The sequence below is a fragment of the Lissotriton helveticus genome, chromosome 7 (genome assembly GCF_964261635.1).
Source record: "Lissotriton helveticus chromosome 7, aLisHel1.1, whole genome shotgun sequence".
Lineage (NCBI taxonomy): Eukaryota > Metazoa > Chordata > Amphibia > Caudata > Salamandridae > Lissotriton > Lissotriton helveticus.
This window is the reverse complement of record NC_136068.1, coordinates 1,065,691,667-1,065,717,396: the sequence shown is the minus strand read 5'-3', so window position 1 is coordinate 1,065,717,396 and position 25,730 is coordinate 1,065,691,667. Positions and strand designations below refer to the sequence as shown.

The window sequence follows — 25,730 nt, the reverse complement described above, 5'->3', positions numbered from 1 at the left end:
TCTGTGCTGGAGGTCGCGAATAGTGTTGGCCTGTGCTAGGGGAGAGCTTGTGCGGTCCGCAGTTTATAGATTCGTTGTTTTTACTCAGGCTCACCTCTTTCAGATATATTTCCTCCGCCCATTCGAAGATCCATTGCTGCTGTGAAGCCAGGTCGTACATCCCAAATTCTGGTGCCTTCAGCTCACCGTTGTCCTTGGGCAGTTGCAGTCTAAGCAGAGCCACCCTGTCTGTGGATGGTGAACGCCAAATTAAGTCTCACAGCAGGGCATCAAGTTTCTCCGAAAGGGATCTGGGCACCTCTATCGAGAGTGCACTGAAGTAGTATATTAGCCTAGGCAGCATGACCATTTTTGATAGAGCAATGCGTCCCATCACTGACAGCAGTAGCGACTTCCAGAGCATAAACCCTCCTATTAATGTATGTTCCTCCTGTCGTTTGGTTTTAAGTCGCCAAACTGTATGACTTTAATAGATATTTCAAAGCTTTACAAAATGTTACAACGTTGCATAGGCACAACCTTTGCACCTCTGTCGCCGCCAAGCTGCCTCACTTGAACCTGCATACATCAATGCTAGGCTTAGGTTGGTATTTCCTGACATTTGTGATATACAGATGCTCACAGACCTCAGAGACTGGGAGAAATTATATACCAATTACAACATAAAATATGTAGGAAGTTGGCGTCCATGGCCATCCCCAGCCTCTACGAAGCTCCCAACCAGCACATGGCCACTGAGACAATCGGTGAAAGAGTCTAGAGATGACAGCAAGAAGACCAACCATACCTACAGGCCAGCCTTCACTCACAGCCGTGGGCAAAAATACAATCCGCTAATGCAAGAAAAAGGCTTCAGTCCAAGATCCCAGTTCGCTCAACTGAGGAAGCAGGCTTGTATTCAAAGCTTCTGGTTCCTAAATCAGCAAATAAGCCACAAGGGTGCATTGACTATCTTTCCTCTTCTAAACATTCACTCCAATTCTGTTCCAGGGAATCTTAGGCTGTTTCTCCCCTGTGGGCAGAGGGGAGTGTTTGGCTGGAGGTCATAAAGCCCAGAGCTCCTTGCCACAGCTTCATCACCATGCATGCAAGATTCTGTTTTTTTCATGTAGCAAGTGTCCACTTGCAGGCCCGATTCACAAAGAGCCTCCGCACTCGTGGGGGAGACTGCGCAGCTGTGGCAGGATCTCCACACTCATATCAGGGTCCCGGCACTGCAGTTTCCTGTTACGGAGATCTCACCACGAGTGTGTAGATCCTGCTACAACTGAGGAGCTCTTTTGTTCTTTGATGAGGTATCTGTGTTTGTATAGATTTTGAAACTATTGTCCGATTTTCTTCATTTTTGTTTTTCTGATGAAATGTTTCTCTTTTTACTTGGGCTTGGTATGGCCATTCCCGTTCTTTGTGTCCTTAGCTGTGCTGTTGGTTGTTAGATGCACATCACGGGACTGCCCCCCACCCACGCCCTTACTGCGCAGGCCAGGCTGGTAAACGTGAGCCCGGTTTAGTGACACCGGTTCTCTTGCATACTTCTCTCTCACTGCAGTGTGGCCGGTCAGCCCCGGCTCACACCACCACTGTGGTCTCTGTCTCGTTCTCTCTGCTTTGAAGTGTGTTTTCCTCCCCCAATGTACCTATCCCTTTCCGTTTTCTGACTGTGGCTTGTCTCTTCCCTCTTCTAGGCTGGAAGTTGAACCCAGTAGTGAGCGCAGTTTATGGGCCGGAATTCTATGCAGGTAATGCCCCTCCCGCACCCCCACAAGGCTGGTGTGTTTTTATGTTGGTCTGTGTGTGAACAGCCTGTCTGTAGACCCTGGCGTGCAGTCTTGTGCGAGTTGTCAGTAATGAGTTGGTATTTTAAAACCTGCCTGTAGCATGGGTGTTTTTTCTGTTTGTGTTCTGTATAAGTGTGCCTAGAGAAGCGTGCATCTGCCTACAGTGTGCTTATAGCGTGAGTGTTGGCAGTTTCAATCTGTCTATTGTGTTAACGCTGCCTCTAGTTGGTGTGCGTGTGCACCTGCAGTTTGTTTACAGTACAGACTATACGCCTCAACGGTCTGACACTGTACATACGCACACGGACATCTCTGCGTCATGACGCACTGCTGGCACGTTGGCTGAACCGAAGGTGTTCTCTCTCCCGCGCTCAATCCGGCCACTGTTTTCATTCTGATTAGCAGCATGAGAGCATCTTCAGGATTGGTTAGGAGAGTTATCTCTGGGGATGTGAACCAGGCCATGCTGGTGACACCAGTATGAAACCACGGTGTGACCCAGGAGGACACCATAGGCTGTTACATTACTGTACCGCACAGAGGGAGCAGAGCCCAGAGAAGACAGGCATGACTTCCTTGAGCCAGAGAATTACTTGGTGATTCGAAGGTAAGGCTTTTTATGTCATTGTCATCCTTGGAGCGTGTTATACCAGAGACCTGTGGGTTTTAAAACATCCGCGAGCATTCTGAAGCATTGTGCGTGCTGAAAGGAAGCCTGCATCACCACCAGCCTGGGTGTTTCCGTACAGCCTGTTTGCTCGTCTCACCACTATGAAATGTCATCAGCCGGCACTGCCTATGTGAAAAGATGTGCATTTCAGAACCAAAAGTGACAAAGACAGTGGCAACTTACTTCAGCTGCAAACGGTCAAGCATGTTACCAATGTCCGGCATCCAACACTTGTTTTACTTTAAGTGCCCGGATCCAGGAAAGAAAAGCACCTGTTTCTGTACAATACTATGTGTTTTTCTTGCCAGGAATATGCACACTGACCTCAGGCTTACATCTCAAATGGAGCAGCGGTCAAATCATCCTTCCACTAACTAAACCTGGCATTAAGATAAACACTGCCTTGCACACCACAGTACAGCACTTTTCTGTAGTCAGAGCTCTAGTTAATCCCCGCTTGAACTGCTGCAACTCACTCTACTAAGGCATTTCTATCACAGGCTGCAGGTTAACAACAAGATGACCTTCAAACCCCTTTACCTCACTTTAACATGCCTTAACGGCCCAATCTACATATAGAACAACATCAAAAATACCTTCTCCCCAGATCGCTGTGCTGAACTAAACTAACCCACTCAAGATCCACCACAAACTAGCACATTTCAAAGAGGCAGACTCTTCTGTTTGTCCGGAAATCACATTCAGGACCGCCTTCAAACATACTTACAGGACTATAACAACCTCCTTCCATTCAGGAAACAATTGAAAACCTACATATTCTAAGTTCTCTGACCACCATGCTCCACCCCACATATCCTCTCTCATTCTGTCTCTCTCTAGAAGCAATTAACTTATGCAGTGGGAACTGCAGAAAATGTGTAAATAAATAAAATAGGTGAATAGAGGACATCAAATAGGCAATATGGTTGTTGCATGAATTTAGCACTATTACACTTAGGCTGTTTTGGAGCCTTCATAAGGTCCACGGAAAACAAATAACGACTTATGTTGGTTTTTTGTCATCGTGGTTTTAATTTATCTTAAACTTCAATTGTATTTCTCAAATATACGAAAGAATTTCTGAAGTTGGCTCATCCTAGTTTCACTCTGCAAACATATTGTGTCTCCCTTCTAAACCGAGGTGATTATTTTTCTGCACTCGTTCGCAGTCTGGAGAGGGGACAAGTGACATATTGTCAAGTCTTAGCTCAATTTGGCCAGCAAAAAATATGGTTTGAGAATGACCCTGACTGCCAAAATGCAACCCCCCCGCAGGCACATGCATATCTGCTGGACTTGCCCTCTAGTACACCATTTTTAGATGGAGCTAAAAAGGTGTGTTGCTGAATTGCAGGTTTGGTCTCTGACTCCACGCAGGTGCCTGCTGGGTATGGTACTGTCCAAAACAGGAGCAAAGCAGCAGACCATACTGCTGGAACTATGGGTCTCGCGGATGTGACGTATTGGCTTTGTCAATGTTTTTAGCCATGTTGTACAGCAGTATGGCTGAAAGTTTTAAAAAAATTAAAAACGCTACGTCGTGGCCATTGCTGGCTGCGTCATAGTGGTTTTTCATTTTTATTGCAGATGGGAGGGGGTGGGTGGTAGGATGCAACGGTTTGGAACTGCTGCCCAGAGACCAAGATTTTGGAATCAAGACTGTTTGAACAGGATAAACGCATGCAGGTGCATCTAGGGTAAGGGAGGGCGTGATGAGCAAATGTCCACAGTTGACCCCCAGTTGGTAGAGGTCAATGGCTCCTTGCTGGTGTGTGTTTGTCTTACTATGAAAGCCAGTAAATAACATGACATTTATTTGTAAAGTGTACATTCACCCAAGGGTATCTTGGTGCTGAACAACATATGTTTATTGTTACCCAACTCCATGGCATTCATTTTATCGACCTCGGAAGGATGAGTGGACCCACCGGGATTTGAACCTGTGACCATGAGGTCTAAAACAGGCCCCTACAGTGGACGCATTAGCCCACTAAGACTCTAGACCTGGCTTTTGATCCTAAATGGAAACACGTCATGGGGGACGAGGGGGAATGAAAGAGCTCAGTTAGAGTGCAAGGAACATAGCAAACTGCCCACCATAATGACAAGCGTCCTAGAGGCGTAATGACAAGCGTCTTAGAGGCGTCTTACTGGCGTAATGACAAGCGTCCTAGAGGCGTCTTAGAGGCGTAATGACAAGCGTCTTAGAGGCGTCTTACTGGCGTAATGACAAGCGTCCTGGAGGCGTAATGACAAGCGTCTTAGAAGCGTCTTACAGGCGTAATGACAAGCATCTTAGAGGCGTCTTACAGGTGTAATGACAAGCGTCTTAGAGGCATAATGACAAGCGTCTTAGAGGCGTAATGACAAGCATCTTAGAGGCGTAATGACAAGCATCATACTGGTAGATGCATCAAAGTAAATACCGGGAGCAAATGGGCAGATTCTCAGAATCTGCCCCTTCGCTCCCGGTATTTTTGCATTTGGGATGCATCATCCCAAATGCAAAAATCGCAATTTAGGGAATCTCTAAATTGAGATTCCTTAAATTGCGATTGCATTTAAGGAATCCCAAATTAAGATTCCTTAAATGCAATGCATCAAAGTAAAAAAAAATAGCGAATTCGCTAATAGGGGGAGCAAATTACCATGAAGATGGACTTCATGGTAATTTGCTAAAACTTAGAAAAAAGCACTATTGTGCAAATTTCAAAGAGTCATGTTGTGCACACACATGCCCTTATGGCATGTGTGTGTGCAACATATGTACATAGATCAATTTCAGGGGTGCAACAGGGTATCATTTTGACACCCTTGAAATTGCATGAGCAATTTGCGAGTACGTACTGGTACTCGCAAATTGCTCATGCAATCTCCAATACATTCCTATGGGCCTGTAGGCCCATAGGAATGAATGGGACAGCATTCCTTAATTGCGACTAGCAATTTGCGAGAAGCAATTAAGGAATGTTAAGGAATCGCTATTTTAATAGCGATTCCTACATGCATAGGCTTTTGCTATTCCTAATTAGCGATTCCTTAAAAATCGCTATTTAGGAATAGCAAAAGGCTACGTTGATGCATCTGCCAGTTAGAGGTTTCGTAGGGAAATGTACTTCAGGAAGCTATTGTCACCAGTTGGTGTGCGTACTTTAAATATTTCATTCTAACACTTCTGAGCAATGGCTGTACTGGTGAAACCTAGTGTCAGCACTTCTCAGTGGAGCTGCTATACTTTCTTGGGGGAAGTGTCAGCAGCCTTCAATAGGGTTTCCATACTGGACATTAGGAGAATCTGCACTTCTCTTCGGGCAGGTGTACCTGTAATGGGACAATTCTAATGCTTTCTGCAGTACGCATAGATTTTTATGGCTAATTAAAAGACTAATTGCATCCCTCATGTAATAGGCAAACATGTATAAACCTCAGAAAAAAATCTGAATCAACATTTCTTTCAGGAAGCATCAAAATACGGAACGAGAGAATTCCCACCAGCTGTTCCTTTATTTCACACTCACTCAAGGTATTTTACTGGAACAACTGCAGTTACATACAGTGCCACAGACCACGGCTCAGTCGCTGTACTTGCCAGTGAAAACCCTGAGAAAGCCGCCTTCTATTTGTCTGTGGCAATGATCAGGTGTAAATGGACATATGTAGTCCTTCTCCATGACAAGGGCTCTGTGTGCCTGACTCCTTGTCAGTGTTCGCTTTGCCTTCCAAGAAGGGAGGCGGGACTTCAGGTTTCTGCCTGTTTTAACCCAATCATTGCACTGGTGCCTTTGGTTGTCAAACTGTCAGGGCAAGAGTGAAGAGGCTTGCACACTCCAGCTCGGTCTGCATCATCTAGTAGGTCCATGTGTCCAGGTCCAGCACAACAATAAAGTGAGGTGGGCGAGCCACTGAGATCTCGAGTCAGGCTCAAGCCAGATGCTTGGCTCTGGCTCGGCTTGATGTTCCCTTGGCACCTCGAGCCCAAAACGAGCTGAGCTTTCACGAGCGAAAATTGGGCACAGTGGTTGCAAAGGCCGCCCAGATAACCAGTTTTAAATCCAAGCCTCGGCTCTGCATCCTGAAAATCCTAGCAAATCTCCCTATGTCATTAAAATTTTTTTGAAGTAGTTTGTGTGTCTTATAAAGCACTTATATGACTTATATGTCAATATGGAAGGTTAGCACCATGTGAAACTGCCAAAAATAATATGTGGATACTACCTGTTCCCCATGGTCTAATCTCATAGTCGAAGTATAAAAAAAAAAGAGCATTATTCTTTGATGTCAGAAAGAAATGCTCATCTAGTGGCTGAATTGCGCAGTTTGAAACTGGAAAATCTGCTTGGCCAAACTGTGTAATCCCAGGCAAGTACTTTGTCACAAAATTCTTTTTGGAAAATAATTACTTCAGAGCACCTTCAAATGTATGATTTCAGGATGTGCGCAGAACGAAAACATCTCTTTTCTTTGCTTCAATAAACTATTCTGTTGCTCTCTGTATAGTAGGAATCTAGGCCACATATAGGGTAAACATGTCAACTACCTTGCTTCTTATTCCACTAATAGCATGGTCATCATGATGGGCAGGAACGCACCTCACTTTCTTTTTAAAAGTTTTGACTTTTTATAAATACTTCTAAATGCAGAGATACACTCTGAGGTACTGAGGTGAAACGTTTACGCGTGCAAAAGAAATATCCTTTTTAAAATTTTGATGACACCATACCATATTCTAACCTGTTTGTTACAAGTTCATGGGCTAAATATTTTCAGCGCTTGGCTCGTACATTGACTCTCTTGGCTAGAACCGACCCTTGGCTCGGCTCAGTTCTCCCTGTTAATTTGTTGCCCCCTCTCTAGTATGTGAAAACAAAAATGGGGTTGGCTCTAATCAGCAAGGCTGAGCCTATATAACAAAGAACAAGAGAAATGCCAGTACTGATAACATTTATTCAATGATAGAACTCACCATCCACACCAAGAAAATTAATTCGAGATAGGAAATTGCTACTTAGTCGCAATTTTATTTTATAGAAATTCAACAGTTATTACAAAGTTTATCTGTTCATAAAAGAGAAGCATTACAGAAATTAGAACAATAAGGGACACATCAGATCACATTCATTGGAAACCTCATACATTCCAAAACCGCAATCATGTCACAGTCAACAAAACATTCACCACATTCATATCTGACTCAAACAAACCAAATACTGCCGCTACAGGGAGAAGAAAATATACACTGGATCTGCACAAATGATACAATAGTTCAGTACACTTGTTTGAAAATATTACATTCCTGTCTATTTATGAATTATTTGCCATTCATTAGAAATTAATACACTGAGAGGTAATGTACATAAGATGGTAGGGAGCCTGGGAGTAGTAATGACTCCTGGGTACTTAAGCAGACCAGTAAGAAAGTGGCCTACGCGTTTCAAATCCCCTTTTATTTGTCAGGGATTCTCATCAGGGCCTCAGACACTGTACGGTAGAGTGTTCCCAATTGTTGTCTCCGATGGAAGAGTTACCCAACTGAGCCAGTATCAGAAGAAGATAAAAAAATGGAATAACTAAATCCAACGTATGCAAACGGGCGCCGCACTTCATATTCAATCAAAAGCACACGCTGATCAGGCTAAGACACCCGAGGGTGAAAACAACAACCGTTCAAGCTCAGAGAGACTTCTTTATGACCCCACCGTTACAGAAATACAAGCACTGGCAGTCACACCGTTTTTAACTCAACCGCGCTTCACAACGTTCGGAGACAACAATTGGGAACACTCTACCGTACAGTAACTGTTGAATTTCTTTAAAATAAATTTGCGACTAAGTAGCAATTCCCTCTCTAGTATGGCAGTTTTGGGCACCACAGACCTACCGGTCAGGGTCGTAGCTCGATCAGTAAGATTGGGGGGTGAGGGTGTGAGCTTCAGATTTCCCAACAATCACATGGGTTAAAATACATTATATAAAAAGCAAAGTGGGAGGGGAGGCCTTAAAACAGAGATCAGTGTGTTTGTGTTTTTTATGCACGTGTATGTAAAAATTCCAGGTGAAATCCGACAAACACCTCACCATACCCAACTATTTACTACAGAATACATTTATTAGGGGGGTATAACTCCCCAAATTCTCCCCCTCCCCCCGAAGCTACACCCCTGCCTTTGGTTTCTATGTGTTTCAGAAATAAAGGAAGCCAAAGAGAGCACAATGGGCCACATCACACTGCCTGCTCTGGGCTTTGCGAGCCTTCCTTCCCTGCTGTAGAGTTAAGCACTGTATTACAACTCCTGCGCGGGCTTCAAGGAGCCCACAGGTTAATTTACATTCTTTGATCTCAGTGAAGCGGCACCTGGCAGTCATTCAATCTAGACCGTGCCACGATAATTGCTGGTTAACAACACTCATAACATCAACCACCTATTTACAAAAAAAAGAGGAAAAAAATACTCCCTTAGATTACGCCCACCGTAAGCCTCACAAGGTTTGAAAAGAACTCACGTGGGGCTCTCAAATCAGGAGAACAGGTCTCACACACGCCAAACGGCATGTTATGATGGGAAGGCGTCAAAAGCACAATAACTGTCCTCAACGGGGAGTCCCGAGCTGCTTCATTTGCAGTCACAAGGAGTACTCTGAAAGAAACACTTGTTCCTGTACTGGATGGATTATATTAGCCGCGCCGCTACAACAAAGAGGGAAATCAGGCATATAGTCAATACATTTGAAACTTCATTTTACTCTTAAGATGGTTCTTTGAGAGTTGGACTTCTCCCAGGTAGATATCGACTTGTGTTATAGTATTTATAAAGCACTTACCATCTCTGTGTGGGGCCCTAAAGTACTTGTCCAGACGGCCAGCACACCACACCAAATGGGTGTGTGGTTGGTTGACTCTTTGCTTGGTGCCTATGTCGTGCATGATGACCACCGAGTTGCGGTTATCAAGTTATGGGATGCAGCACTTAGTGTTGTGGTGGACGGGGAGGTGTGAGAGATAGTTGCAGAGGTTTATAATGTGTTATGCTGGCAGGTCTGATTAGCTCTGCTGTTCCCTTTCCTATGTTGGAAGTTTATTGGTTATGATTGACGAACCGATTTTATATGCAGTCTGTGGGAGGAGTTTGTCCACTCTGTGATCTTATGGATCCTCAAGAGGATAGAAAGAATGAGGGGGAATCAATTGAAGAGATTTACCAAGGTATATTGTGTTATTGTAATCTTTTTTTGTCATTTTAGGATATCAGTTCTCAGAGTATGGGATTATTTGAGACCTGCTGGGTCTACTTTGTTGGAGTCTTCTATTGAGTGACAATTTGTGGTCGATCTCTTTAGTTTTAGCAAGCCTTTCTGATTAGTTAGGGAGTGGTTATTTCAATCTGCTGGTAGAGCCTGGTAAGTGCCATCTAGTTGCATGCAATGTTAAACAGGCTCTTTCATACGTTATATTCCAGCTCTATTGATGATTAATTATCAGGTAATGAGGCAGTATTTGATATGATATGGTGGCAAGGGTTATATCAAATTGAAACTGAGAAAACCATGGTAAAGACTAGATTACTGTTGGGTTAGAGAAAAAAGATAGGGTAGACATAATATTCTATGTCTGTAAAGTCTGGGACAGGGAGGGGGTGCGTGTTGGCTTTTGGATAGAGTCCCACACGTCATTAGGCAGGTTGCGGGTGTCCAAGTGTGGAGTGGCAGCCAGTACTTATAGTGCTAATTGGGGATGTGTCATTATCATCATTTTGAGGTAAAGTTGTATGGAGCACCCCAGTTTTCGTTGAGTGTCAGTATCTGTCCCCTTGGTACACTGTGGTGGTCCATACTCTTCCGTTGCCCTCACCCATGCTCATATTGGTAGATGGATCGTCATACTGGGGGCAATCCCAGGGTCCTCCGTTGATGTAATTATTTCAGGACAACCATGTTTTCACCTTTCTTCTGAACTTTAATTGCTTCTGGATGCTTAAAATCTTGACAATGAACACTAAACCACTGGGTCTGGGCTCCCACGGGCATTGCTTGCCACACTTGGATAAAGAACAAAACAGTTGCAAATGCCACTAATTTTTCAAATAAGCATCAGTTAAATAAACATACAATTGAAACAATATGTTTGAGAGAAATAAATTCTGTTTGTTTTAATCTTTATGCATTTTCATTTGAACACTTCTATTTCAAAATAATATTTCAATGAATTCATACAAATATTAAAAACCTGGAGTGCACAACCAATATCGTATACAGTGATAACAAACTTGTACAATATTTACAGTGAAATACAATTTACTCAACATTCGTTCTTCACTCATACACCATTCAATCCACTACAAACAAGACAAACTCACGACAAAACATGAATGATTCGAAAAAATTAACTGGATTAACTCTCCAGTAACAAAAAGCCAAATATTTTTAGAAATCTATACACTCTTTCCTAGTTGATGATTCGATTATAAATTTTTTAGGCTATTAACAGGGTCTACGCGTTTCGAACTACCATTCTTGCGTAGTTCTCTTCAGGACCAATCTGGCGCTCGACGATACAAGCTGGAAGGCTAGTGATCCCAATTTGGGGTATATGGGTGCGCTCGCAGGCTGGCCTGACTCGCCTGTCTGGTTGGGACGAGGCAGGCGTCTTGTGTGTAGAAGCGGTTCTTTTTTTCTTTCCTTCGTTGCAATTTTCGATTCGGCAAACCTCTGCAGCGTCCAGACGCCGGCTGATTCCCAACGCGACTGAGCCACGAATTGCCGAATCGAAAATTGCAACGAAGGAAAGAAAAAAAGAAAAAAAGAACCGCTTCTACACACAAGACGCCTGCCTCGTCCCAACCAGACAGGCGAGTCAGGCCAGCCTGCGAGCGCACCCATATACCCCAAATTGGGATCACTAGCCTTCCAGCTTGTATCGTCGAGCGCCAGATTGGTCCTGAAGAGAACTACGCAAGAATGGTAGTTCGAAACGCGTAGACCCTGTTAATAGCCTAAAAAATTTATAATCGAATCATCAACTAGGAAAGAGTGTATAGATTTCTAAAAATATTTGGCTTTTTGTTACTGGAGAGTTAATCCAGTTAATTTTTTCGAATCATTCATGTTTTGTCGTGAGTTTGTCTTGTTTGTAGTGGATTGAATGGTGTATGAGTGAAGAACGAATGTTGAGTAAATTGTATTTCACTGTAAATATTGTACAAGTTTGTTATCACTGTATACGATATTGGTTGTGCACTCCAGGTTTTTAATATTTGTATGAATTCATTGAAATATTATTTTGAAATAGAAGTGTTCAAATGAAAATGCATAAAGATTAAAACAAACAGAATTTATTTCTCTCAAACATAAAATCTTGACAGGCAAATAGTTCAGTGCTTGGTGGCTTGTACTGAGTAAGCAGATCCTCCTGTAGATTCCCTATTGTAAGTGCACATGAAGATTTGTGATGCTAGCTTGGAGCACAGGGTCCTATTTTGGTTATATCGGTTACTTTTTATTTTTATATATAGTGGTCCTTCTCTGAGTTTCTGTGGGCATTGCAGAGAGCTTTGAACAGCTACGTACAGGTAGGCAGTAATGGGTATGCAGGACTGGTGTCATATTTTCTCAGGTGAAGACGCAGGAAGAGTCTTGATGCATTTTATATTCGTTGACACGTGCATTATGGAGCAGGTAGTACCAAGGCATAGGCCATTGACATATTCTAGCATGGCGGTCAAAATAGCAAGGAGAGCTTGAGGATTGTGTTGATAAAAATCTCCTGGCACACATGGCTTCACAAGAAACATTTATATAAATTACACACTCACCTTCAGGGAAACTTTAATCCACACAAGCAGGACAATTAATTTTGCCTTACAGGCTTATAGCACTGATCAGTGTTTCAGGATCAGACCCAGGGAACAGAGAGAAATGAGAGGGAGAAATACTGGGCCTCAAGAACACTCAGACCCTGTAAGCAAATAGAATAAAAACAAACATATGCTGAGAACAGGTTAAACAGGTGACCAAAATGGCAATAACTACAGAAGTAGCTTATGACTCACTGCAGGTCGTGAGGCTGAAGGAGGCTTCACCTTCAGATGTTATCTTATGTAGCAAAACATCCAAGGAGGAAGGTGCAAAAAGTGATAGTAAGGGAAGTCAGGAAAAGAAGCCCAAGGAATCACCATAAAATAACAGACCTGACACCTGCCAACAGGCACAGCTGACCGATGTTGTCATTTCCGATAAACAAATTTGATGACTACAGAGGAGCAGCTACATATTAATTCTGGGGTAAATCAAAATTGAGAGAGACCTCTAACAACCAAAGAATCGATTGGATTTACATCATCTACGATTTTGCGTAAAATAGACCCAACTCCTCCAAACTCAAAATATGGGCCCATTGTAACAAGGGTCTGAGCTAAATTAATACATTTATATTTCTTTGGCCCAGCTCCATGTAAAATGGGAGTACTGCAGGTTAACCTCGGAAAATGTTTAAAACAAGGATTTTCAGCAACTGCAAGCAACAATATATTTATGTATCACCATAATACAGTGAAGAGCACAAGGCTCACGGTTCGGTCCCTGGCTCCAGCAGCAGATCAGTTCAGCACCATGTGACTCTAGGCAATAGCTTACTTAATTTCCACGACGGCCCCCAGCGCCTGGAGACCCGTAAGAGTGAGTAGTTCGCGCTTTACAAATACCGGATTCATTAATTAATTACAGGCCATACATTGCAGCGGAATTTTGTTGCTCTTTATGCTTCTCGATGGCTAGAGAAATTGTTCTACCACTTGGCTTCCTAGCAAAATGAGGTAGCTCTAGTCCACAGAATCTTAAAACACTTGGGTTTCACAAGTTCTTTTTGTCATTTGGTATCGAATCTTAGCCCTGATGCTCAGTTAATCTCTGTCTGCAACCCTCTCAATTGGATGAACAAGCAGGAGCAATATGATTTTAAAGGATTTATGCGAGATATATACCATGAACTTCTTTTTGAGGTGTTGAATTAATTACCCAGTCTGATCACAGAACTCCTTAAATTCATTAAGCAGATGTTGCATACTCATTGGCATGCGAGCATAGACCTTAAGACCTCCTAGTTTAAGGTCATCATTGATACAATCCACTAAGGATGTCACCACCTGACAGATATATAAAAGAAACAAAGTTCATCCATATACTTAAGCCCTCAGGGATCCGGGATGGCCACCACACAACCGTCTGTTAAGCCCTGCGTAAAAATGAGTCAAAGACCAACTCTAAACGCAAAAAGTCCATGGTAAGAAATAAAATCACACCTGTTCTTGTCCCTCAAATTCTTGAACAGTTTTGCAATATTTAGGAGAGAAAAGTAAAAAAAATGTGAGGTGAAATTAACAGTTGCCGACCCATTGGACATTGTGGGATCCAGTATCGGTCACTTTGATGGTTCTGAAACAGCACTGTCAGTCAACTCCCTTAGGATCATGGCAAGTTTCTGCTTCTCCATACGCCATCTCTTTAAAACCATGGATACTTTCACCTCTGACATGGAGCTCACAAATTGGAGGGGTGCTTTTCAGTTGAATATTTGTTTTGGTGGGTGCCAGAAATCCAAATTTCCCACGCAGGGACCCATCAGTGAGAGCTAGTTTCATGTAGCCAAATGTCAATAGTTTATCGAGCATTTACATTCCAAGAGAATGTCTTACCTAATGATCGATAAAGACATGCCTGATCAGGTGTTTGGATTTATTAACACGCTTTTTTTCATCTTGAAGGATTTTAATTTTGGGGCCAGTCATAAATATAAAATGAACTGAATAGCCACAGTTATTTCTACTAATGCCACTTCTAAAACTTGAGTGAAATGTATCCGCAAGAGTAAATGGATGGTGGTTGTTCTAGGTGTGAGCTGGATTATACATCTGCTCTGAGTTTCTCAACTTCTACAAAGGATGGTTGCATCCGGAGGTGACCATATTGGTCATTTCCATGATAGAAGCCTTCATATTGATCAATCTTAATTTACATGAAATTGTGTGAGAAAATTGTGTTGAAATGTGAAGGTTCCTCCATCTTTTTCTCACTTGTGGTGCTTACAGGAAAGCAAGGGCTGCCTCTGTGTACTTTGAGAGCCTCCACCCTGCTAATAAGCGACTTCAGGACAGTGCTTAGTTTGTAAAACAAACGAATAAGTGCCAGGGCACTCATCGGGAACCACTGCAGCTTGCACCACCCGTAGCCCCCGACATCGCTGCTAGTCATAGTACCAAACTAGGTACTAACCCTCACACTCCTATAAGTGTGACAAATCACCCTCTTCCAGGCCCCCCAAAGCTATAAGATTGACTTTGGTGGCAGGTATTAGTCATTTTAATGTATGTTGGTTTAATAAACAACTGTTGTGCTCATCTCTAAATTAGACAAACTGTGGCACCATGTAGCAGACTGTCATAAGTGCCAGTTTGGACATTTAAGTGCCGGTGCCAAGAACCAGACACCACTGGCTCAAAATAAGCACTGCTTCAGGACCATTGTATGTTCCAAAATCTGTGATCCGCAGTTAACACCACACAACGTCGATAGGATGCTATTAGACCTCCCTCCTTCTTCCCCACATTCTCCTGATAAATCATTTGCAGTGGCGTTCACAGCACCTACATTGTTTTGTTTTGTGTCTATATCTTGAAGCACTTTATAAGGCTTAGGACAAGGAATGTTATTCAAATGAGGCCAGTCTGATGTTGTTGTGTTCAGATGGTATGATAGGCATCATTGGTGGGTACTTTTCTGCCAAGCCAGGGCCTAGGACAAAGCTAACATATTGCTGGCTCGGCTCCAGCCCTACTAACCTGTCAGAGGAAATGGTCTTACGTGGTGAAGTTTCCCCCAGCCCAACCTGGAATCTGGTTTTTAGACCGCCTCCGAGGCCACGATATGGAAAAGGACACATTGTTATAGAGCGGATATGAAGCCTACAGCTGCAAAGGACACTGTGGTTAATAGGACTTTCTATAGCACTACACTGGCTGCAAAGCACAAGTGCACTGAAGAAAACTGGGGATGATTACAGAGGTGAGGGAGAAGATGCTGTAGGCATGTCAGACGTGTTTGGGGGGTGCACGTCAACAAACGAAAGCAGCCAATTGTTAGATAGGACAAGGGCATATTACAAAGTTTTAAAAACGGTCCGGAGGACAAAGGGAAAACTATAGATTCAGTCTTTGGACCCAGCTAAAGGTATGAGCTGCCTGCCAGTCATAAATAGGACAACTATAAATAAATGCTTCAGCACATGCACGGACCCCAAAAGGTGGGAGACGGGGGAAAGAAAGATCTTCGCACCTCCCTTCTGACAGGCCACATGCATGGACCCCAAAAGTTGGGAGACGGGGATTCATGGCCTTCGCTCCTCCCTTCTGACAGGCCACATGCACGGACCCCAAAAGGTGGGAGACGGGGATTCATGGCCTTCGCGCCTCCCTTCTGACAGGCCACATGCACGGATCCCAAAAGGTGGGAGACAGGGGATTCATGGCCTTCGCTCCTCCCTTCTGACAGGCCACATGCATGGCCCCCCAAAGGTGGGAGACGGGGATTCAGGGCCGTCGCGCCTCCCTTCTGACAGGCCACATGCACGGACCCCAAAAGGTGGGAGACGGGGATTCAGGGCCTTCGCGCCTCCCTTCTGACAGGCCACATGCACGGATCCCAAAAGGTGGGAGACAGGGGATTCAGGGCCTTCGCGCCTCCCTTCTGACAGGCCACATGCATGGACCCCAAAAGGTGGGAGACGGGGATTCAGGGCCTTCGCGCCTCCCTTCTGACAGGCCACATGCACAGACCCCAAAAGGTGGGAGACGGGGATTCAGGGCCTTCGCGCCTCCCTTCTGACAGGCCACATGCACAGACCCCAAAAGGTGGGAGACGGGGATTCAGGGCCTTCGCGCCTCCCTTCTGACAGGCCACATGCACGGATCCCAAAAGGTGGGAGACAGGGGATTCAGGGCCTTCGCGCCTCCCTTCTGACAGGCCACATGCACAGACCCCAAAAGGTGGGAGACGGGGTTTCAGGGCCTTCGCGCCTCCCTTCTGACAGGCCACATGCACGGATCCCAAAAGGTGGGAGACAGGGGATTCAGGGCCTTCGCGCCTCCCTTCTGACAGGCCACATGCACGGACCCCAAAAGGTGGGAGACGGGGATTCAGGGCCTTCACGCCTCCCTTCTGACAGGCCACATGCACGGATCCCAAAAGGTGGGAGACAGGGGATTCAGGGCCTTCGCGCCTCCCTTCTGACAGGCCACATGCACGGACCCCAAAAGGTGGGAGACGGGGATTCATGGCCTTCGCGCCTCCTTTCTGACAGGCCACATGCATGGACCCCAAAAGGTGGGAGACGGAGATTCAGGTCCTTTGCGCCTCCCTTCTGACAGGCCACATGCATGGACCCAAAAGGTGGGAGACGGGGGGAGGAAAGGTCTTCGCGCCTCCCTTCTGACAGGCCACATGCATGGACCCAAAAGGTGGGAGACGGGGGGAGGAAAGGTCTTCGCGCCGCCCTTCTGACAGGCCACATGCACGGACCCCAAAAGGTGGGAGACGGGGATTCAGGGCCTTCGCGCCTCCCTTCTGACAGGCCACATGCACGGATCCCAAAAGGTGGGAGACAGGGGATTCATGGCCTTCGCTCCTCCCTTCTGACAGGCCACATGCATGGCCCCCCAAAGGTGGGAGACGGGGATTCAGGGCCGTCGCGCCTCCCTTCTGACAGGCCACATGCACGGACCCCAAAAGGTGGGAGACGGGGATTCAGGGCCTTCGCGCCTCCCTTCTGATAGGCCACATGCACGGATCCCAAAAGGTGGGAGACAGGGGATTCAGGGCCTTCGCGCCTCCCTTCTGACAGGCCACATGCATGGACCCCAAAAGGTGGGAGACGGGGATTCAGGGCCTTCGCGCCTCCCTTCTGACAGGCTACATGCACAGACCCCAAAAGGTGGGAGACGGGGATTCAGGGCCTTCGCGCCTCCCTTCTGACAGGCCACATGCACAGACCCCAAAAGGTGGGAGACGGGGATTCAGGGCCTTCGCGCCTCCCTTCTGACAGGCCACATGCACGGATCCCAAAAGGTGGGAGACAGGGGATTCAGGGCCTTCGCGCCTCCCTTCTGACAGGCCACATGCACAGACCCCAAAAGGTGGGAGACGGGGTTTCAGGGCCTTCGCGCCTCCCTTCTGACAGGCCACATGCACGGATCCCAAAAGGTGGGAGACAGGGGATTCAGGGCCTTCGCGCCTCCCTTCTGACAGGCCACATGCACGGACCCCAAAAGGTGGGAGACGGGGATTCAGGGCCTTCACGCCTCCCTTCTGACAGGCCACATGCACAGATCCCAAAAGGTGGGAGACAGGGGATTCAGGGCCTTCGCGCCTCCCTTCTGACAGGCCACATGCACGGACCCCAAAAGGTGGGAGACGGGGATTCATGGCCTTCGCGCCTCCCTTCTGACAGGCCACATGCATGGACCCCAAAAGGTGGGAGACGGAGATTCAGGTCCTTTGCGCCTCCCTTCTGACAGGCCACATGCATGGACCCAAAAGGTGGGAGACGGGGGGAGGAAAGGTCTTCGCGCCTCCCTTCTGACAGGCCACATGCATGGACCCAAAAGGTGGGAGACGGGGGGAGGAAAGGTCTTCGCGCCGCCCTTCTGACAGGCCACATGCATGGACCCCAAAAGGTGGGAGACAGGGGATTCATGGCCTTCGCTCCTCCCTTCTGACAGGCCACATGCATGGCCCCCCAAAGGGGGGAATCGGGGATTCAGGGCCTTCGCGCCTCCCTTCTGACAGGCCACATGCACGGACCCCAAAAGGTGGGAGACGGGAGGAAAGGCCTTCGCGCCTCCCTTCTTGACAGGCCACATGCATGGACCCCAAAAGGTGGGAGACGGGATTCATGGCCTTCGCGCCTCCCTTCTGACAGGCCACATGCATGGACCCCAAAAGGTGGGAGACAGGGGATTCATGGCCTTCACGCCTCCCTTCTGACAGGCCACATGCATGGACCTCAAAAGGTGGGAGACGGGGATTCATGGCCTTCGCACCTCCCTTCTGACAGGCCACACATGCACGGACCCCAAGAGGTGGGAGACGGGGGATTCAGGGCCTTCGCGCCTCCCTTCTTGACAGGCCACATGCATGGACCCCAAAAGGTGGGAGACGGGGTTCAGGGCCTTCGCGCCTCCCTTCTGACAGGCCACATGCATGGACCCAAAAGGTGGGAGACGGGGGGAGGAAAGGTCTTCGCGCCTCCCTTCTGACAGGCCACATGCATGGACCCAAAAGGTGGGAGACGGGGGGAGGAAAGGTCTTCGCGCCGCCCTTCTGACAGGCCACATGCATGGACCCCAAAAGGTGGGAGACAGGGGATTCATGGCCTTCGCTCCTCCCTTCTGACAGGCCACATGCATGGCCCCCCAAAGGTGGGAGACGGGGATTCAGGGCCGTCGCGCCTCCCTTCTGACAGGCCACATGCACGGACCCCAAAAGGTGGGAGACGGGAGGAAAGGCCTTCGCGCCTCCCTTCTTGACAGGCCACATGCATGGACCCCAAAAGATGGGAGACGGGGATTCAGGGCCTTCGCGCCTCCCTTCTGACAGGCCACATGCATGGACCCCAAAAGGTGGGAGACAGGGGATTCAGGGCCTTCGCGCCTCCCTTCTGACAGGCCACATGCATGGACCCCAAAAGGTGGGAGACGGGGATTCAGGGCCTTCGCGCCTCCCTTCTGACAGGCCACATGCATGGACCCCAAAAGGTGGGAGACGGGGATTCAGGGCCTTCGCACCTCCCTTCTGACAGGCCACATGCATGGACCCCAAAAGGTGGGAGACGGTGATTCAGGGCCTTCGCGCCTCCCTTCTGACAGGCCACATGCATGGACCCAAAAGGTGGGAGACGGGGGGAGGAAAGGTCTTCGCGCCGCCCTTCTGACAGGCCACATGCATGGACCCCAAAAGCTGGGAGACAGGGGATTCATGGCCTTCGCTCCTCCCTTCTGACAGGCCACATGCATGGCCCCCAAAGGTGGGAGACGGGGATTCATGGCCTTCGTGCCTCCCTTCTGACAGGCCACATGCATGGACCCCAAAAGGTGGGAGACGGGGATTCATGGCCTTCGCTCCTCCCTTCTGACAGGCCACATGCATGGACCCCAAAAGGTGGGAGACAGGGGATTCATGGCCTTCGCTCTTCCCTTCTGACAGGCCACATGCATGGCCCCCCAAAGGTGGGAGACGGGGATTCATGGCCTTCGTGCCTCCCTTCTGACAGGCCACATGCATGGACCCCAAAAGGTGGGAGACGGGGATTCATGGCCTTCGTGCCTCCCTTCTGACAGGCCACATGCATGGACCCCAAAAGGTGGGAGACGGGTATTCATGGCCTTCGCGCCTCCCTTCTGACAGGCCACATGCATGGACACCAAAAGGTGGGAGACGGGGGGAAGAAAGATCTTCGCGCCTCCCTTCTGACAGGCCACATGCATGGACCCCAAAAGTTGGGAGACGGGGATTCATGGCCTTCGCGCCTCCCTTCTGACAGGCCACATGCACAGACCCCAAAAGGTGGGAGACGGGGATTCAGGGCCTTCGCGCCTCCCTTCTGACAGGCCACATGCACGGATCCCAAAAGGTGGGAGACAGGGGATTCAGGGCCTTCGCGCCTCCCTTCTGACAGGCCACATGCACGGACCCCAAAAGGTGGGAGACGGGGATTCAGGGCCTTCGCGCCTCCCTTCTGACAGGCCACATGCACGGATCCCAAAAGGTGGGAGACAGGGGATTCAGGGCCTTCGCGCCTCCCGTCTGACAGGCCACATGCACGGACCCCAAAAGGTGGGAGACGGGGATTCATGGCCTTCGCGCCTCCCTTCTGACAGGCCACATGCATAGACCCCAAAAGGTGGGAGACGGAGATTCAGGGCCTTCGCGCCTCCCTTCTGACAGGCCACATGCATGGACCCAAAAGGTGGGAGACGGGGGGAGGAAAGGTCTTCGCGCCTCCCTTCTGACAGGCCACATGCATGGACCCAAAAGGTGGGAGACGGGGGGAGGAAAGGTCTTCGCGCCGCCCTTCTGACAGGCCACATGCATGGACCCCAAAAGGTGGGAGACAGGGGATTCATGGCCTTCGCTCCTCCCTTCTGACAGGCCACATGCATGGCCCCCCAAAGGGGGGAATCGGGGATTCAGGGCCTTCGCGCCTCCCTTCTGACAGGCCACATGCACGGACCCCAAAAGGTGGGAGACGGGATGAAAGGCCTTCGCGCCTCCCTTCTTGACAGGCCACATGCATGGACCCCAAAAGGTGGGAGACGGGATTCATGGCCTTCGCGCCTCCCTTCTGACAGGCCACATGCATGGACCCCAAAAGGTGGGAGACAGGGGATTCATGGCCTTCGCGCCTCCCTTCTGACAGGCCACATGCATGGACCTCAAAAGGTGGGAGACGGGGATTCATGGCCTTCGCACCTCCCTTCTGACAGGCCACACATGCACGGACCCCAAGAGGTGGGAGACGGGGGATTCAGGGCCTTCGCGCCTCCCTTCTTGACAGGCCACATGCATGGACCCCAAAAGGTGGGAGACGGGGTTCAGGGCCTTCGCGCCTCCCTTCTGACAGGCCACATGCATGGACCCAAAAGGTGGGAGACGGGGGGAGGAAAGGTCTTCGCGCCTCCCTTCTGACAGGCCACATGCATGGACCCAAAAGGTGGGAGACGGGGGGAGGAAAGGTCTTCGCGCCGCCCTTCTGACAGGCCACATGCATGGACCCCAAAAGGTGGGAGACAGGGGATTCATGGCCTTCGCTCCTCCCTTCTGACAGGCCACATGCATGGCCCCCCAAAGGTGGGAGACGGGGATTCAGGGCCGTCGCGCCTCCCTTCTGACAGGCCACATGCACGGACCCCAAAAGGTGGGAGACGGGAGGAAAGGCCTTCGCGCCTCCCTTCTTGACAGGCCACATACATGGACCCCAAAAGGTGGGAGACGGGGATTCAGGGCCTTCGCGCCTCCCTTCTGACAGGCCACATGCATGGACCCCAAAAGGTGGGAGACAGGGGATTCAGGGCCTTCGCGCCTCCCTTCTGACAGGCCACATGCATGGACCCCAAAAGGTGGGAGACGGGGATTCAGGGCCTTCGCACCTCCCTTCTGACAGGCCACATGCATGGACCCCAAAAGGTGGGAGACGGTGATTCAGGGCCTTCGCGCCTCCCTTCTGACAGGCCACATGCATGGACCCAAAAGGTGGGAGACGGGGGGAGGAAAGGTCTTCGCGCCGCCCTTCTGACAGGCCACATGCATGGACCCCAAAAGCTGGGAGACAGGGGATTCATGGCCTTCGCTCCTCCCTTCTGACAGGCCACATGCATGGCCCCCAAAGGTGGGAGACGGGGATTCATGGCCTTCGTGCCTCCCTTCTGACAGGCCACATGCATGGACCCCAAAAGGTGGGAGACGGGGATTCATGGCCTTCGCTCCTCCCTTCTGACAGGCCACATGCATGGACCCCAAAAGGTGGGAGACAGGGGATTTATGGCCTTCGCTCTTCCCTTCTGACAGGCCACATGCATGGCCCCCCAAAGGTGGGAGACGGGGATTCATGGCCTTCGTGCCTCCCTTCTGACAGGCCACATGCATGGACCCCAAAAGGTGGGAGACGGGGATTCATGGCCTTCGTGCCTCCCTTCTGACAGGCCACATGCATGGACCCCAAAAGGTGGGAGACGGGTATTCATGGCCTTCGCGCCTCCCTTCTGACAGGCCACATGCATGGACACCAAAAGGTGGGAGACGGGGGGAAGAAAGATCTTCGCGCCTCCCTTCTGACAGGCCACATGCATGGACCCCAAAAGTTGGGAGACGGGGATTCATGGCCTTCGCGCCTCCCTTCTGACAGGCCACATGCATGGACCCCAAAAGGTGGGAGACGGGGGGAGGAAAGGTCTTCGCGCCTCCCTTCTGACAGGCCACATGCATGGACCCCAAAAGGTGGGAGACGGGGGGGAAGAAAGGTCTTCGCGCCTCCCTTCTGACAGGCCACATACATGGACCCCAAAAGTTGGGAGACGGGGATTCATGGCCTTCGCTCCTCCCTTCTGACAGGCCACATGCACGGACCCCAAAAGGTGGGAGACAAGGGATTTATGGCCTTCGCGCCTCCCTTCTGACAGGCCACATGCATGGACCCCAAAAGGTGGGAGACGGGGGGAGGAAAGGTCTTTGCGCCTCCCTTCTGACAGGCCACATGCATGGACCCCAAAAGGTGGGAGACGGGGATTCATGGCCTTCGCGCCTCTCTTCTGACAGGCCACATGCATGGACCCCAAAAGGTGGGAGACGTGGGGAGGAAAGGTCTTCGAGCCTCCCTTCTGACAGGCCACATGCACAGACCCCAAAAGGTGGGAGACGGGGTTTCAGGGCCTTCGCACCTCCCTTCTGACAGGCCACATGCATGGACCCCAAAAGGTGGGAGACGGGGATTCAGGGCCTTCGCGCCTCCCTTCTGACAGGCCACATGCACGGACCACAAAAGGTGGGAGACGGGGATTCAGGGCCTTCGCGCCTCCCTTCTGACAGGCCACATGCACGGACCCCAAGAGGTGGGAGACGGGGGATTCATGGCCTTCGCGCCTCCCTTCTGACAGGCCACATGCACGGACCCCAAGAGGTGGGAGACGGGGATTCATGGCCTTCGCGCCTCCCTTCTGACAGGCCACATGCATGGACCCCAAAAGGTGGGAGACAGGGGATTCAGGGCCTTCGCGCCTCCCTTCTGACAGGCCACACATGCACGGACCCCAAGAGGTGGGAGACGGGGGATTCATGGCCTTCGCGCCTCCCTTCTGACAGGCCACATGCACAGACCCCAAAAGGTGGGAGACAGGGAGGAAAGGCCTTCGCGCCTCCGTTCTGACAGGCCAGGTCTGCAGGCAGTGCCCAGCTGTGCTTCACCCCGCAGTGGGTGCATCTGAACGGGCTGCTGTTTGAAGAAGAGGGTGTGCAGTTCCTTCGTTAAGAAGAGCTTGCGGACCTGGTTGGGGAACAGGTTGCAGATTCCTCGAGCACAGCAAGACAGCTCCGGCTTCTCATTCCGCTCTGTGTATGATCCGGTGCTGCCCGCTGCTGACTTTGATTTTACTTGGGAGTAATGATGTAATGACCAAGCTTGCCCATGTGTGGGCCGGGCGGCACCCTTTGAAGCTGGCAGAGGGCGCCAGCGGAGTCCTCGAAGGTGGGTGCGCGTCTGTCAATCTTCCTGCCGGTCTTGATCAGCCAGGCAGGGGTGTGGGGCGCGCTTCGGGGGGTCAGTGCGGGCTCAGGCAGCAGGCCATCCCTTCCGCTGAGGTGACACAGTACAAGGCTGGTACAGAGACAGAGGTCTGCTCCAGGGAAAGAGGTTTGCACATTTCAGTGCCTGATGAGATGGTGCATTCTGAACCTAAAGGGAGCTCACTCACTGTTTGTTTTTGTACGTGGCACAAAGTTGAAATTGTCTGCATTAGTAGCATTGCCAGGAAAGGAACCTCGAGCGTGTTTGTTTCCTTGTGGTGTCACTCAGGGCCGTCGCCAGGCATAGGCGACCCCAGGGCAGCGTGCTTCTGATGGGCGCATGGAGCTTACCTACCAAAGTCCTTCTAATCATAAGTCCTGACTTCTCTAAAAATAATGTTGTTTTCTTCCTTTAGTACCTTCTTTTACTGCCGTTTCACTTTTTTCTTCTCTGCGTTCTTCCTCCCTACCGGCCCCTCACCTCTAATTTGGAGATGGGCACAAATGATCAGGAAGGGCGCACATGTACTTTCGCCCAGGGCGCTAGCTGGGCAAAGGCTGGCTCTGCTCCAGCTGCACGTGGAAAGGAGTCCGCTGCTCTACTGCACGAGAGCTCACCCATCGGTAGGATGTTACTTTTGTAGTGTAGCTCCTATTTTCCCAATAGGCTCTGCGCATTGGAATAGTACCTACAGCAGTAAAGGCCTAGGCCAGACGTTAACTAGGTCTACTACTGTCGATACTAGACTTAATTTTTGGGTTTGCCAGCTAAGCTCAGAGTTCGCTAGAAACTTTCTCGAATGTTCAAGGAAGGAATTAACTCCCCTGATTAGACAAGAAGGGATTTAGTTTCTGACAACCATAGAACATGACAACTTTGCTCTCCCCTAATCAAGAGTCAATCTCGAGAGTCGTGTGAGCACAAGGCAAATATTTTACTCAGTCAGTACGTGCATTCTTAGTCTCATCAGAATGTAGAGAAAAGGAAGAGACGGGCGTGTTCAATAAAAAGGTGTTATTTATTGATCAGTCTCTTTTCTCATCAATGAGAAATGGATCGATATTATTGCAATACTTATAGTTAAGTAAAGTGCATACATTAAAAGCAATAGTATAAAATAATACTGTAAAAACATTGATATGGTTTCTGAGCCATATGATGTTTGAAAATGATTAAAATATATTTACATACACATATACATTTGACTAAACGTACTCAACTGGTGTTTCTAAATACGCCTACCCCGTGTACCTGACCTAAGTCTAATGCGTGGGCGGGAATAGAAAGTTACAGTTTAAGTTAAGTTTGTTTTTGCCAAGTGAATAACTAAAGAATTCTCTGTGAGGGGTTATTCAGTTCTGTACCTGGAAGTTAGGATGAATGAGGAATGGTATCTCTTTCTCTGCTCTCGATATTCCAGGCTGCCTGCGAGGGCTGCCCGAAAGCGCCGGTGCTGGGTCTCTCGGCTTGAGATAGCAGCGCGTCTCTCAGCGCGTCAGGAAGGCGGGGCTGCGCCAGCGGGGTCTGCTTCTGCTCTCGGCTTCGGCAAGTATGGCTGCTCCGTCTTGTCACCACGCGTGTGTTTGCATAGGGCAAGATCGGCAATATTTATACCTTAAAGGTGCCGAGATTGACGTAAGGATGGACATAGATACGTCAATAAAGATGTCATACGACTTGCTCGTTAGCACATTCTTTACTAAAGTTCTCTGTGAAATCAAAACAATGGCCGCACGGATTATCCAGGTTGTCATAGGTTTGATTTGTTATGAGAACGTCGTATGCCTTATCAGGGGCTGGAGGAATGTCGCTTGTCTAATTAGATCTCAAGCGTTATGACCTAATCAGATAACACGTTCCTGTGCCGTAGTGTGACTGCGTCAGATAACGGTATCTGCATCATGGGGGCTTTTCTTGCCTCATGGGCTGACTGTTAGTTAACTTGATAGTTAGTTTAACCAGAATA

At 49.0% G+C, this 25,730-nt stretch overlaps 1 protein-coding gene across 3 annotated transcripts in view; it reads left to right on the top strand.

The window, feature by feature from the left end:
- The window catches only part of RBFOX3 (RNA binding fox-1 homolog 3), a 732,886-nt gene that overhangs the window by 645,900 nt on the left and 61,256 nt on the right, over positions 1–25,730 (top strand). For all 3 annotated transcript variants that reach the window (XM_078653988.1, XM_078653986.1, XM_078653987.1), the window contains one exon: positions 1,686–1,739. In XM_078653988.1, coding sequence (XP_078510114.1) covers positions 1,686–1,739 — 54 coding nt within the window. The remainder of the gene's footprint in view (positions 1–1,685; positions 1,740–25,730) is intronic.